Consider the following 15,355-nt stretch of genomic DNA (forward strand, 5'->3'; position numbering starts at 1 on the left):
ATCAAATATTATCTGGAGACAAATGAAAATGAGAACACGACATACCAAATCATTTGGGATGCAGCAAAAGCAGTCCTAAGAGGGAAATTCATCGCAATACAGGCTCACCTCACTAAACAAGAAAAAGCTCACGTAAGCAACCTCAAACGACACCTAACAGAACTAGAAAAAGAAGAACAAACAAAGCCCAGAGTCAGTAGAAGGAGGGAAATAATAAAAATAAGAGCAGAAATAAACGATATTGAAACAAAAAAGACAATAGAAAGGATCAATGAAACAAAGAGTTGGTTCTTCGAAAGAATTAACAAAATTGACAAACCCCTAGCCAGACTCACCAAGAAAAGAAGAGAGAAATCGCAAATTAATAAAATCAGGAATGACAGAGGAGAAATCACAACAGATACCAATGAAATACAAGAGATCATAAGAGAATACTATGAAAAACTATATGCCAACAAATTGAACAACCTGGAAGAAATGGACAAATTCCTAGACTCCTACAATCTCCCCAAACTGAATCAGGAAGAAATGGAGAATCTGAATAGACCAATCACAAGTAAGGAAATAGAAACGGTAATCAAAAACCTCCCCAAAAACAAGAGTCCAGGACCAGACGGCTTCTCTGGAGAATTCTACCAAACATTCAAAGAAGACTTAATACCTATTCTCCTCAAACTGTTCCAGAAAATTGAGAAAGATGGAGAACTCCCTAACACATTCTATGAAGCCAACATCACTCTGATCCCCAAACCTGACAAGGACAACACAAAGAAGGAGAACTACAGGCCGATATCACTGATGAACATAGATGCAAAAATCCTCAACAAAATTTTGGCAAACCGATTACAGCAATACATCAAAAAGATTATACACCATGATCAAGTGGGATTTATACCAGGGACACAGGGATGGTTCAACATCCGCAAGTCAATCAACGTGATACACTACATCAACAAAATGAAAAACAAAAACCACATGATCATCTCAATAGATGCAGAGAAAGCATTCGACAAGATCCAACACCCATTTATGATAAAAACCCTCAGTAAAATGGGTATAGAAGGAAAGTACCTCAACATAATAAAGGCCATATATGATAGACCCACAGCCAACATCATACTCAATGGACAAAAGCTGAAAGCCATCCCTCTGAGGACAGGAACAAGACAAGGGTGCCCACTTTCACCACTCCTATTCAACATAGTACTGGAGGTGCTGGCCAGAGCAATTCGGCAGGAAAAAGAAATAAAAGGAATCCAAATAGGTAACGAAGAAGTAAAACTCTTGTTGTTTGCAGACGACATGATCTTATACATAGAAAACCCCAAAGAATCCACAGAAAAACTATTAGAAATAATCAACAACTACAGCAAAGTAGCAGGGTATAAAATTAACGTGCATAAATCAGTAGCATTTCTATACACTAACAATAAACTAACAGAAAAAGAACTCAAGAACTCTATCCCATTCACAATCGCAACGAAAAGAATAAAATACCTTGGGATAAACTTAACCAAGGAAGTGAAGGATCTATACAATGAAAACTACAAGACTTTCTTGAAAGAAATAGGCAATGACATAAAGAGATGGAAAAACATTCCTTGTACATGGATTGGAAGAATAAACATAGTTAAAATGTCCATACTACCTAAAGCAATATACAGATTCAATGCTATCCCAATCAGAATCCCAAGAACATTCTTCACACAAATTGAACAAACAATCCTAAAATTCATATGGGGGAACAAAAGACCGCGAATTGCTAAAGCAATCCTGAGCAAGAAAAACAAAGCCGGCGGAATCACAATCCCCGATTTCAAAACATACTACAAAGCTACAGTGATCCAAACAGCATGGTACTGGTACAAAAACAGGTCCACAGATCAATGGAACAGAATTGAAAGCCCAGAGATAAAACCACACATCTATGGACAGCTAATCTTCGACAAAGGAGCAGAGGGCCTACAATGGAGAAAAGAAAGTCTCTTCAACAAATGGTGCTGGGAAAACTGGACAGCCACATGCAAAAGATTGAAAATTGACCATTCTTTTTCACCACACACCAAAATAAACTCAAAATGGATCAAAGACCTAAAGATTAGGCCTGAGACAATAAGTCTTTTGGAAGAGAATATAGGCAGTACACTCTTTGACATCAGTTTCAAAAGAATCTTTTCGGACACTGTAACTCCTCAGTTGAGGGAAACAATAGAAAGAATAAACAAATGGGACTTCATCAGACTAAAGAGCTTCTTCAAGGCAAGGGAAAACAGAATTGAAACAAAAAAACAGCTCACTAATTGGGAAAAAATATTTACAAGCCACTTATCCGACAAAGGGTTAATCTCCATAATATACAAAGAACTCACACTGCTTAACAACAAAAAAACAAACAACCCGATCAAAAAATGGGCAGAGGACATGAACAGACATTTCTCAAAAGAAGATATGAATATGGCCAATAGACACATGAAAAGATGTTCATCATCGCTAATCATCAGGGAAATGCAAATCAAAACTACACTAAGATATCACCTTACCCCCGTTAGATTGGCAAAAACATCCAAAACCAAGAACGACAAATGTTGGAGAGGTTGTGGAGAAAGAAGAACCCTCATACACTGTTGGTGGGAATGCAAACTGGTACAGCCACTATGGAAAACAGTATGGAGATTTCTCAAAAAGTTAAAAATAGAAATACCCTATGACCCAGCCATCCCATTACTGGGTATCTATCCTAAGAACCTGATAACAGATATCTCAAGAGTCCGTTGCACCCCTATGTTCATCGCAGCATTATTTACAATAGCCAAGACGTGGAACCAGCCTACATGCCCAGAAACTGATGATTGGATAAAGAAGATGTGGTATATATACACAATGGAATACTACTCAGCCATAAAAAAAGACGAAATTGGCCCATTCACAACAACGTGGATGGACCTCGAGGGCATTATGTTAAGTGAAATAAGTCAGTCAGAGAAAGACGATCTCTATATGACTCCACTCATAGGTGGAAATTAGTATATTGAGAAGGAGATCTGATCGGTGGTTACCAGGGAAAAGGGGGGGTGGGGGGAGGGTACGGAGGGGGAAGTGGTGTACCCACAACATGACTAACAAAAATGTACAACTGAAATCTCACAAGCTTGTAATCTATCATAACATTAATAAAAAAAAATAAATTAAAAAAAAAAAAAGAATTTACAACTTATGTAACTACAATTTTGCTTTAAATGGTCATATTAATTAACTTAAAATAAGATATGACGTACTGGTTTTAAAATTTCCAACCAAAATAATCTTCCAGAAATTCATAAAACAACTGAAAAGGATTCTATTCAATGAGAAGTGAGTATAAATGGTCATGGTTGAAGAAAGACATAAATAAAATAAAAATTTATCCTATAGCCTATTTTCTGAACCAAAACTCAGACACACGGTTTGACACATGTGAAGACACTATGAGGGCTACAGACCAGAATATGTGAAGTCAGAGCATCTTGGAAAAGTGGAGCCATATGGTATTTACAGATATAAGTCAGCACTTGTCCATATAGACTTAAAATGCATCTTCCAGGTCACTAGTAAGATTTTACTATCCAGCAACAGCAGCACAACAGTCACTTTACAGCAGTAACTTGTCTAGAGAAAATCCAGGGAGAGGAAGACATGTAACAGATATGCCCAGGAAACTCATTAGAGGGCACAGTTGATTTCCATCACCTCATGTGTTGGTCTACTCATTAATCTGTTAATGAAACTGTGAAAATCAGCAGGGGTCTCTGGGCCTATATGAATGTCAAGCTCCTACAGCATATGTAGGGCCCACACATGCAAATATACAAGATTTTTTATGGTTATAGCATTTCGTTTCATCTCAGAAGTGGTCTCACATCCAGGAAAAGACAAATTATTCAATAACTGATGTGGAGTCAACTGTCTATCCGCTTGAAGAATAAAGCTGGATCCTCTTTCACCAAAATAAATTGAAGATGGTACAAGAATTAAAAAAAAAAATCTTCTGACCTTTGTAATAAAAATGCATGCTGTCTTACCAAAAAAAACCCACAAAAACACCCCACAGTCATACACATACAAAGGTACATGTTTGTATACATACCTAATGTGCGTGTGCTTAACCTCATTAAAATAGAAAAAAAGGATATGAATTTTTTTCCAATGGATTGTGGAAAATGGAAGACCTTTCTAAGCATGACATAAATCCAGAAGTCACAAAGGAAAATATGATAATTCTGACCATGTAAAAACTTTAAATTTCTCCATGGAAAAAAAAAGACCAGAACAAGATGAAAGGAAAGCAAAAAACTAAACAAAAATATTTTTAACATATAAGACGAAGCGCCAATTTTCTTAATATTGGAAAGCTCCCAAATCAATTAGAAAAAGAAATAACCTTATAGAAAAGTAGGCAAGGCGACAAATAGTTCACAGAAATTAAATACAAATGACCAAAATATAAATGAAAAGATACTCAAACTTATTTGTAATTGAAGAAATACAAAATAAAACAATAATATAATAACTTTTTCACCTATCAAATTAACATTGACTAAAAAGTTTGCCAATACTCAGAGTTGGTGAGGGTGGAGAGAAGTGGACATTCTCAAACACAGTCGGTGCAAGTGTAACTGGTTCCACCTTTGGAGAACAACATGGTAATAGCTATTAAAATGTAAAATATGGGTTCTCTAGTCTTGGTAGTTCCAACGCCTAGGAATTTATCCTACAAAGATATTACCATAACGTGGAAAGATTTAAGACGTTGGTGACTGCAGCATTTTTTCTAATAAATACTGAAAAACTGGTTACAAACTTAAAATTAAGTGTGGTCCATCAATAGGTTAAATAAATCAAGCTATAGCCATAAAAGTAAGTATAATGTAGTCATCTGAAAGAATGAAGTTGATCTGTGCACACTGATGCTGGCAAGAGGTCCAATATATACTATTAAGTGGGGGCAGGGTAAACTAGTTGTAGTACAGTATAAAGTACATAGAAAATTTTTGTAAGGATACAAAAGAAATTGTTAACTAGTTAATTGAGGAAATGCAAACTTTTACTTTTTGCTTTATTTTATGCTGCTTGAATTTTTTTTAAAGATCATCTATACCTTCTTAAACAAAAAAAAAAAATCAAATGCTAGATACTGAAGAGTAATTTCATTTGTGCTCTAGTTGTAAGGGAGAAAGGACCTACAAGGGGGAGGAAAAAAACGTTTAGGGCCATCAGTCCAAGAGGGGAATTCAGCACCAGGGGGCCTCCCTCCCTCATCCAGCCCTGACTCCCCTCGGAAGCACCATCCCCAGAGACAGAAGCAGAATGAATACACCCACTGCAGACCCTCTGCCCCTCAGGACATCGGGCCCAGTCAAGTGTGGGAATTTGAATTTGGAGCCTGAATTGTCCACCACCAATCAATTATATCCCATGCCTGTGCAACAGCAAAAATAATCCAAAAAAGCGAATTACTTACTTTGCTTTAGGTCACATGCATTTTATAATTCTCATTTGAATATGGACACATATAACATTCTACAAGGCACAAAGATAAGTACTAAAAAGACAGTAAAAGTGAAATAAAACACAGTCCCTGGTACCAAGCCATTCAAAATCTAGTGAGGACAGGAAGCATGCACACAGCCAGCCAGGAGGCAGGCCCAATGGGTCACCTGCTCTAGTAAAGGAGCACAGAGAGGTCCACTGCATCTGGGGGACCAGAGGCTTCACTGAAGAGACAGCACTTCTCAGAAAGGAAGAAACTGTAAGATTACCTGAATTTCCCCTTTTTCCACTTGCTCAACTCTCTTTTTCTTTACATTTATGTGAGACAGGTAAATTTGATGGCTGTCCTTTCTCTGGCTGCTTAATTCACATCACTAAATATAATACCATCTCTTTTGTATAAGAAATCAATTCGTGTTAGGTATACTTTTCAGTATTAAATATATTAAATCAATATTTCTTCCATTAAAGTTTTATTTATTCAAGAGGTGCTTCATCATACCCATAAACCACTGAAATATCTCAAAAATTTCAGCAAATTAGCTTACACACTACATCTTTCTAACTATCTCTTATACACAGATTCCATTTATTAGTGCAGATCTCTGGTTCAGAAAATAAGGTCACCCTAGAACAATCACGAAAAAAAGTCAGCCTAGGATTTTAAGTCTATAATGAAAAGTATATGATAATCTAAGCACAAAAAACAAATGACTATCATTATTTTGTCTGTGTGTGTTTTTATTTTTTCCATCTAAAACTGGTCCAGATGCAGACGGGTATAGAACTGCTGCTCTTGTTGGGGGAAAAGAAGGAACGAGATCTTTAAGAACTTAAACCTAAAAGTTTAAACTTTTTTTCTGTTAGTGTTAGGTAGACTCTTCTGTATTAAACACATTACCATAAATATTTCTTTGATCAAAGTTTTATTTATTCAAGAGTTGTTCCATAATACCCATAAACCATAAACCCACACACCACATAAGCCATACTTAACGCTCCTCACAGGCTGTCGACACTCTTGATTATAGAGTGCAAGTTCTACAGTCACAGCTGCACATGAATCCGGGCTCCATCACTGCCTAGCTGATCACCATCGGCAATCATTCCACATCTCTGAGCTTCAGTTTCCTCACAGGTATAATTTTCCTACCTCACAGAGTTGTAAAGATTAGCAACAATCTAGGTAAATCATCCAGGACACTGCCAGGCACAGAGCAGGCCATCAGTAAAGGACAGCCAAAATCATCGGTACTGTGACTATGAGCCCTAACTCTGGAAGGTAGTGGGGCACAGGTACATCAAGCCACATTGGGGAACACAGAAAGCGAGAAGTAGAAAGTACAAGTAAGCTTCTTTTTGCCACACTTAAGAATAATCAGAACAAGCCTCCACAGTGGTTGACAATACATATATATATATATATATATATATATATATATATATATTGCATGCTCTGGAGTCTACTCCAGAAATTCCACTCACCACTACTAGCTGCGATACTTTGAGCAAGTCGCTTAGAGGAGATGTCCTTTCCTTAACTAAAATAGAGCTAGTAATGGTCCTTCAAAGAACTTCATGGGGATATTGTGAAGGTTAAATTAAATGAGACAGCCCACGGAATGCTCTTAGCACAGCATCTGGCAACTGTAAGTACTCCAAACGTTAACTCTCAGACTGTCCATGAAAGCCCTGGCACCCCGAAGGGTTACCGCCCGGGGTCTGAATAGAGCTTGCAACACTAATATGCATTTCAGATATACGTACTATTTTTCAGTAGTATATAGAATCCACTGTGGTTAATAAAATACTAATTATTTTAAGCGTTCTACTCATGGTAGCTTTTAAAAACACACAATGATTGTTGAAAAATATTCAAACAATAGAGAAATATATAAAGTAAAAAATGTGCTCATTCAGCCAACTGTTCCCTCACTCCAGGCCCCAAGTGCTCTTTCCAGGGAGACCAGTGGAAGGCACTGTGGTGGGCACTCTTCAAACCCCTGTCTCTCAATACACACATGAAGCTGGGAGGAGGAAGGATTCGATATTTCACAAAACGGGATCATACTACAAACATTATTTGTTCACTCAATAATACATCATGGCTATCTTTCCACGTCAATGCATAAAACCCTAACTCATTCCTTTTAGCCACTGCTTAATGCTTCAGATTATGGATAAATAATTTATTAATCCATTATTCTAGGCATTTACCTTACCTCTAACTTGTTGCTACTAAAAATAATTCCACAATGAACACTTTGTCTGAAGGGCATTCAACACATGTGTAGGTATTTCTGTTGGACTGCTTCCTAAAAATGGATCTGCCGAGTCAAAGGTTTTGCACATTTTATATTTTGGTGTGTATTGCCAAATTGTCCCCCAAAGAGAACATAAATAAAAGAGAAGACATTGCACTCTCTGTCATTAACCATCTGTTTAAAAAACAAGAATAAAAAGTATACTATCATGCTGAGAAACCACACATTTTTCTCTATGGAGAAGTGGCCCTCATCTTCAAAAGAAGATGGGAACCACAGTTGCAAATCCTTACTTTACCCTTCTCAACGCTAGAGACCCTGGCTGCTGACTAAACTCTCCTCTTAACATGACTTGGACCCTGCCCTCCCCTGCAGTGACCTGGCTCACATCAAATCCAGTTTCCAGTACGCCTGACCCCAACCCCCGTCTCCAAGCCAATTGGTTTGGGGGTGGGGAACTACAAGACCTGAGGTGTTGCTGTCATCATCTAGCAGCCACGCCAAGCCCCATGAAAACAGAATTATTCTATGCAACGTTCAATTAAAATCTCTACTCTGTTGCTGTTTTAAAGCAGCAATGGAATAAAATCTCTTAATAATCATTGGCCTACAGGTAGTTTACACATTTCATTTTGTCCCACAATATTATTACAGTGAGGAGCAAGAGCAGATAAAGGTCATGGTGGTAATTAAAGCTATATTATAGAAATATGCACACCCAAGATATGATTAAATAAGAAAATATTACTTGGTTCAGTACCATCATTAAACTTGCATTAATTTATAAATATTTAAATGTACCATATGATGATCATAAATAATCTGTTTTTGTCAGTTTCTAAAGTAATGCAACCCATAAACCCTTTGAAAAATTACTGCAGAAAGAAACAGTCAAGAAAGTATACAAGCCAGACTTACATTCAAATGCTGTGGTTGTTGCTTCAGGCAGAACCTGTCCTATCACATCCTAGACAAAGAAAGAATAAAGAAACACAATTAGCCATCTTCTTTATTGCTAACATGTGGCAAATCCTAGAGAAAATATGACAACCCGGAAAAGGTTTCTGAAACGTTGGCATAAACTATAAAAACATTAGCTCATAATCACACTTAGCCCAACAAGGTAAGCCCAGAGTTTAAATCTCTGGGGGGCGGGGGGGTATCTTCACAAAATCTTTCCTACTGTATATTAATAAAATAATCTTCCACTCTCAATTCAACAGTATATACAAATACACTGTTATGTAGTTACCAAAAAAAACTGGTTCCTTCTATGGGAGGCTGCACTGCAATAGAAAGAGTAAGAGTTTGGGGGTCAGACTGGCCTGGGTTTGAATCCCAGCTCTGCACTTACTGGCTGCGTGACTGGTAACAAATTACTTAACCTCTCTGAGCCTCAATATGACTATCCTATGGGTCTTGCAATACTCCTGGAGGTAATGTAAAAATTGAACAATGTGATAAACATAAGGTAGTCTAGCACACTGTAGACATTCAACAAATGTAGTTCCTGATAGATAACTAGCAACACCTTGCCTTGGACTCATAGCAGGAAGAGTTCAAAACACAAGTTTCTGTGATGACAATATAAACCCATATTGCTGCATTTAATACAAACAATTCTTATCAACCTTCACTTTCAAGCAACTGAAGAATATATATTTAATGGCACTGAAATAAAGTTAACCTAGCCTACAAAAATTTTTTAAGTGTATATAATGCGATATCAATGTTTACATGAACTTATAAACTTGAAAATTAGTCTACAGAGGCAGTTTAATTAAAGAGGCAGAGAACACCTTCAAGAAATAGTGAGTTCTGCGAAAAGTGACCCTCCATTGTGTCCAGGCCAACCCAAATGGCCTGCAAACCTCGCTGCTCTTAGGGAGCTCCGCTACAACGTCCCTCCTGGGTAGTGCCAGAACTGGCACCAAGCAGGGGGCCGACAAAGCCACTGGCAGCATTCCTCAGCAGGGAGCCACAGCCACAAAACTTGTGTTTTGAACTCTTCCTGCTATGAGTCCAAGGCAAGGTGTTGCTAGTTATCTATCAGGAACTACATTTGTTGAATGTCTACAGCACTTGGCAGAGTGGTGGCTGCAACATCCTTCTAAAGGCAGTTCTTCAGAAGCTTTCGCTGCAGTGCCAATTTGCATAATAGCCTCACCTCTACAGGGCTTTTTTTTTTTTTTAAATAAATCTGTGTATATAAAATTGATCAAAGGGAACTATCACAGGCAACCCTCACTCATTAGTGCCAAAGGAGAGTTTTTTTTCCTTCTGACCCTAGTATTAGCAAATGAAATAGCAACTTTTTTGAGGAAGTATTTGTAAAAGATTTTAGTGTTAAAAAAAATTCTTTTCTACACACTGGTAGGTAGAAAGTATTTATTGACAAGTAAGTGGAAACTGTAGAGCGAGTACGGAATAAACTATAAGGCTGCCAGTGTAAAACCTGAGAGCCACACTGCTGGGGTTGGCACTCAGCCTCTCTGTGCCTCAGTTTCCTCCTGTGTAAAATGAGATCATAACTGTACCTTCTGCATAGGACAAAATGGTTAATAATAAAGTGCTTAGAAGAGTGTCTAGCAAACGGAAAGCATCATATATATACATATAGATCTATATATAGTGTGTTAAACAAATAAAACAAGCCATTGATGACCAGAACATTACAAACTTACCTCATGATGAAACCTTACATTTCAGCACCTGACAATCGGTGGAGGATGGTCATTTGTTCACTTCATCCATCCACAGCATTTATTAGGGACCTTTTCTAGGTAGTATCAGTAACCAAAAAAGGGGGGGGACTCCACCCTCAACCCTCCAGGTCTGGGCTATCACTGGTCACCTCCAGGGAACTCCCATCACTCAGACAACCAAGCTTGAGAGGTGAACTCTACAGACTAATTTAGGATCCTTCCTATTTATGAAGAGCAAACCCCATCAAACAGCAAATTCCTAATAACTAGCTGAAAACCCTGCCAGGCATCAATGGCACCCTTTGCCCATTAGCATAAACAAGGAGCCACACATACTTTACATCTAATGCAGGCGAAAAAGAGAGAGAAAAAACAAACTTGCTTGAGAGAATCATCAGAATACAACTGACTGTCTCGTTTTGTTAAAGCAACTAAAGTGGGGTTATCACAACGACAAAGCAGTAAAACGTTTGAAAATTAGTCAATATTTACTAGTCATTTCTAAGCAGGGTACATTTTATGATTTTATGTGTATTTTCCAGTTATATTCTTAAGTGACTTATTTCAAAGTGACCCTGTCTTATTCTCAACATTTATGTGACCAAAAGAAAACTTACGTTTATATATCTTGATGGTGATCTTTTTTTGATCCTTTTCTCCTCCTACCTTTTAATAAATCAGTCAAATATATGACAGCCCGAAAGTATAATTAAGAATCTACAGCATGGGCCAGCCCCGGCGGTCTAGTGGTTAAGTTTAGCAAGCTCAGCTTTGGCAGCCCAGGGTTCAGTTCCCATGCGTGGACCTACACCGCTCTGTTAGCAGCCATGCTGTGCTGGCAGCCCACATACTGAAAAACAGAGGAAGACGGGTATGGATATTAGCTCAAGGCGAATCTTCCTCAGTTAAAAAAAGAAAAGAATCTACAACATGCCAGGAGCATAACGATCACAAAGCCGTAGGCTACCAAAGAATGAGACATGCTCCTTGACCTTAGGAAGATTATAATCTGGTCGTGGAGATAAAGACAAGCCTAAAAGACTAACAAGAAGAGCACTGACAGTATGATAGAAAGCAAACAAAAGACGCAAACAGCAAACACTATTTGCTAACTCAGGAGCAAGGAAAAATCACAGGCTTGGTTTAGACAGATGAGGGGAAATCTGAGCTGGGAGCTGGGAGACAGGATTCAAACGGCAAGAGGAAGAGCGAACATCCTCTCCTCCCACTCACTAATCTCCGGCACAATCTCCCCAAAACTGGGGACTATATCTACAAGGAAGAGAAACACAGAAAACTGAAAAACAGAAAACCCAAATGTCTCTGCCCTTGAGAAGCAGCCAGCCTCTAATTATTCAAACGAAGAACACAGGCCCAAAGAGGCCCAGTGACTTGCCCAAGGTCTCCCAGCTACTTGATGAAGCTGTGTCTGAAGCCCTCAACACTGACTCCAGCTCCAAAACACTCTCAGTGACAGGTGACTCAGTGACTACAAACTGCATCTGGCTTCTGTGTCCAGTTTCGCCAAAAACTAGCTGTGTGGCTTTGGCATTTTCCCCTCTGGGGTTCATGCCTCCTCATTTGAAAACTGGGGTAAGGAGAGTTATATTAGATGAAGGGGATGCTAACAGGTTTCATTTGGCTTTAAATTTTAAGGTTCCAAGCCAAAGATGCTGATACATCTGGAGTTTTTTGGCAATTTCTTGATGAAGAGATGAGGTGAACCTGGAGAAGAGATCGCAGGAGTCCTCCAGGGTCTGGGCTTGCTGTTCAAAGAACTTGCTGTAAGGAGCACTAGGAGATAACACAGCACCCATTGCCACGAGCCCTTCATCAGGCCTTCCCAACAAAACATCCTCCACCGGGGTTTACCTGAGCACGCTCGTGTGAAGACACGTGCACAAGCTCTAGATGGTGGGACCAGGTGGGCAAAGTTTACTTTTAGGCCAGTCAGCGTTGAGCCAAGGTACAACTGAGAGATGCTTGAAAGCAGAAGACGCAGGCCCCACCCCTTATGTTGTAATAACAACACCACCACCACTTAGAGAGCACTCACTAGGTTCCAGATTGTTCCAAGTGCTTTACATATGTCAGCTCCAGTAATCCTCAGAACTCTAGGAGGTAGGTGCTATTTTTTTTCTTTTTAAGAGAAGAAAGGAGATGCAGAAGACACACGCTCAAGTGAGTCTGGCAGGCCTTGCAATTTAAACCCAGGCAGTCTGGCTCCAGAGTTTGTGTTTTGAAACCCTGTGCCATTCTACTTAAAATAATACCTTCTGTTGTCCCAAATGAGTAAAGTGAAAGAAAGCTCATGTCTTTCTCCTCCTAGACACAATCTCACTTTACCTTACAAGTCTTGGAGGCAAGTATTACCCCTACTTTCCAAGGAAGGAAACTGAGGCTCAGGGAGGCAGACTGACTTGCCTAGTTAGTAGGACAGCTTGCAATTAAACCCAAATTCCTTGATTCAAAAACTAGTGTACTGTCCACAAAACCACAATTGCATGCACTCTCTCTTAAGCTCCCTCATTAAACAAATACTTCAGGATCCTATGAAGCACCAGAAACAGAGGGGAGTCAGATGTCCACCTCCGAAGTCTACCATCCAGTGGAGGAGACGGACAGAGTTATGATAAAACCTGTGTGCTTTGCCAGAATGAAGCTGCGGGAACACAGAGGAGGGGCACGTAACCAAGACCAACAGGATTGGAAAAGTGAGGGTGGGCTTTGACAGACAGGCGGGAGTTGGGCAGCTGAAGAAAGGGGCTGAGTGGAGACAGCATGGGCACTTGAGAGAACTCAAGGTTACTTCTACATACTTGGAGCACAGGATGCTCATGGGGGTGTGGAGAGAGACTAAGCTGGTGCCAGGCAGGCACAAGCCGATAGATCAAGATGGGCCCAGGGGGACATGCTAAGAAGTCTGGGCCTAGTCCTGAGGAGAAATCTATTTGCATGTGAGTGTGTGGAGAATTTCGGATGCAAAGAGAGGGATGGCATTTGGTGTGCAAGACTGGAGGCTGCTGGTTCACTCCAGCCTCTGCGCTTCTGGCCCAGACACTTGAAAATCTGTATGATCTGGGTGGTCAGTCACATCCAGAACTCAAAATCAAGGTCCAAAAATCAGACTTTGAGTAACCTACGGCAATCAAAAATCGCATCACAGGTCTTCCTCCTCCCAAGAACCCTCACTCAGCCCCATCTTATCTTGCAGGTAAGTTCCACTACAGACCTGGTACTTGCAACGTGCTTCTTGGTATGTCAGTTCTGCCTTTGATAACTCAGTTATGCCCTATATAAAATGGGCACAATCACTCTATCTCCAATGAATGCTAAAGTGTCACTCAGCATGTGGAAATAAATACTAAGTAAAAGTAAGGAAATCTGAGTTCTGGTGCTGACTCTCCCTCTTTCACAAACAACACAGCTTTGGAAAAGCCATTTCACTTCACTGCTCCTCAGGAACTACCTGCAAAAAAGATCAGAGGCCCCCACAGGCCACCTCCAAGGGCCCACTCTGCTCTAACGTTCCATGGTTTTATTTGAAATACATACGAGTATTTATTATGAAAGTAAGACTACACCACTAATTCTAAGATGCCCATTTTCTCTATCTTAACATCTCTGCAACTGGGCTGTTTTTGTACAATGTGGGGTGTGTCACAGTTTAATGAGCAGCATTTTTTCCCTTAGTGGTACATAAAACAATATCTTAAGACCAATGACACCTTAGGTTTGTTGAAACATGCTAAGTTAGAGTTGCCTTGTTTCTCCTTCCCACTGGTCACCAAGTTCAAGGAACTCAGTAGAAAGACATGGCTGCACTCTGGCCAGGGACATTCCACCAAACACGGGAAAAACTTCTACACTCAGCTTTTCATATCCCCGTTGGTTGTTTCTGTGGGTATGTCCCATTCCAGGCTGTGAGCTCCTTGAGGGCAGAGGTTCAATATGATTCAACTCTATCTCCCCAGGGCCCAGCACATTTGCCAGATTTCAGTCCATGCAATCAGTCAATGCTTGTGGTGGAAGCAATAAAACTGCCCCCACAGGAGGCCAGCAATGGCCATCGACACCAGCTCAGGCCCCTAGGGTGACATTCAGCGGTCCAGGAGCTGACTACCCCACAAACTCCTGGCCCCCCTCGCTGGGATTTGGGCACTGAGATCAGCACTCACCAGCACATCCCTGAAGAGTAGCTGCGGCCCGGAGTGCACTGTCCAGTCCACCGCGCCACTATTTGGAATCTTGATACGAATCACCAGCACCTGGTTCTCCATGGCACGGAAGGGGCCAAGGGCCAGCCACAGCATTACAGGCTAAAAGGGCTCACATACTGGGTAGCAGGTCCCCACTGGCCCCTGGTCAGGCGGGGGCTCCAAGGGCGAGGAGGCGCGAGGAGGCGACGGTGGTGGCGAAGGGGCCCGCAGGCACCGCGCCAGGCCCAGGCCGTCGGGGGCCGAGGGCTGTCTCCCCGCGAGCGTGGACCGGGCGAGGGCAGGGGCCAGCAGGAACTAGGGGAGGTCAGAAGGTTCTGGAGTTGGAAAAGAGGGCAAAACGGGATCTCTGCCACCTGTGTGGGTGTGAGGGGACGGCAGAGAGAAGCCCCCGTTTAGCGAGATACAGCGGCAGGTGTCCACTCTTCCTCAGTGGACGAGCGGAGGGTCCCCGACTGGAGCGGACTCTGTCCGGGGCTGACAGGAAGGAGCCCGGGGGCCGCCGGACCGCGAGGAAGCCGAGGGGCCCCTCCGCGGGACGGGCAGGGGGCGCGTCCTCTGCCTGACCACGAGCCGGAGGGCGCGGCGCGCGGCTGTCCGAGGCCGCGCTTTCCGGCAGCAGCGGCGGCGGCGAGCGAAGGAG

General features: G+C 41.1%; 1 protein-coding gene across 14 annotated transcripts in view; it reads right to left on the bottom strand.

Annotated features, from left to right (window-relative positions):
- The window catches only part of MAP2K5 (mitogen-activated protein kinase kinase 5), a 245,186-nt gene extending 229,831 nt beyond the window's left edge, over positions 1-15,355 (bottom strand). For 13 of the 14 annotated variants that reach the window (XM_070622885.1, XM_070622905.1, XM_070622860.1 and 10 more), the window contains exons 1-2: positions 14,674-14,868; positions 8,709-8,757 (exon numbers count right to left, since the gene is read on the bottom strand). In XM_070622885.1, coding sequence (XP_070478986.1) covers positions 8,709-8,757; positions 14,674-14,808 — 184 coding nt within the window. In that variant the 5' untranslated portion in view covers positions 14,809-14,868. Of the gene's footprint in view, positions 1-8,708; positions 8,758-14,673 lie in introns of all 14 variants that reach the window. The other variant, XM_070622868.1, reaches the window with a different exon arrangement.

The sequence above is a fragment of the Equus przewalskii genome, chromosome 1 (genome assembly GCF_037783145.1).
Source record: "Equus przewalskii isolate Varuska chromosome 1, EquPr2, whole genome shotgun sequence".
In the NCBI taxonomy this organism is placed as follows: domain Eukaryota; kingdom Metazoa; phylum Chordata; class Mammalia; order Perissodactyla; family Equidae; genus Equus; species Equus przewalskii.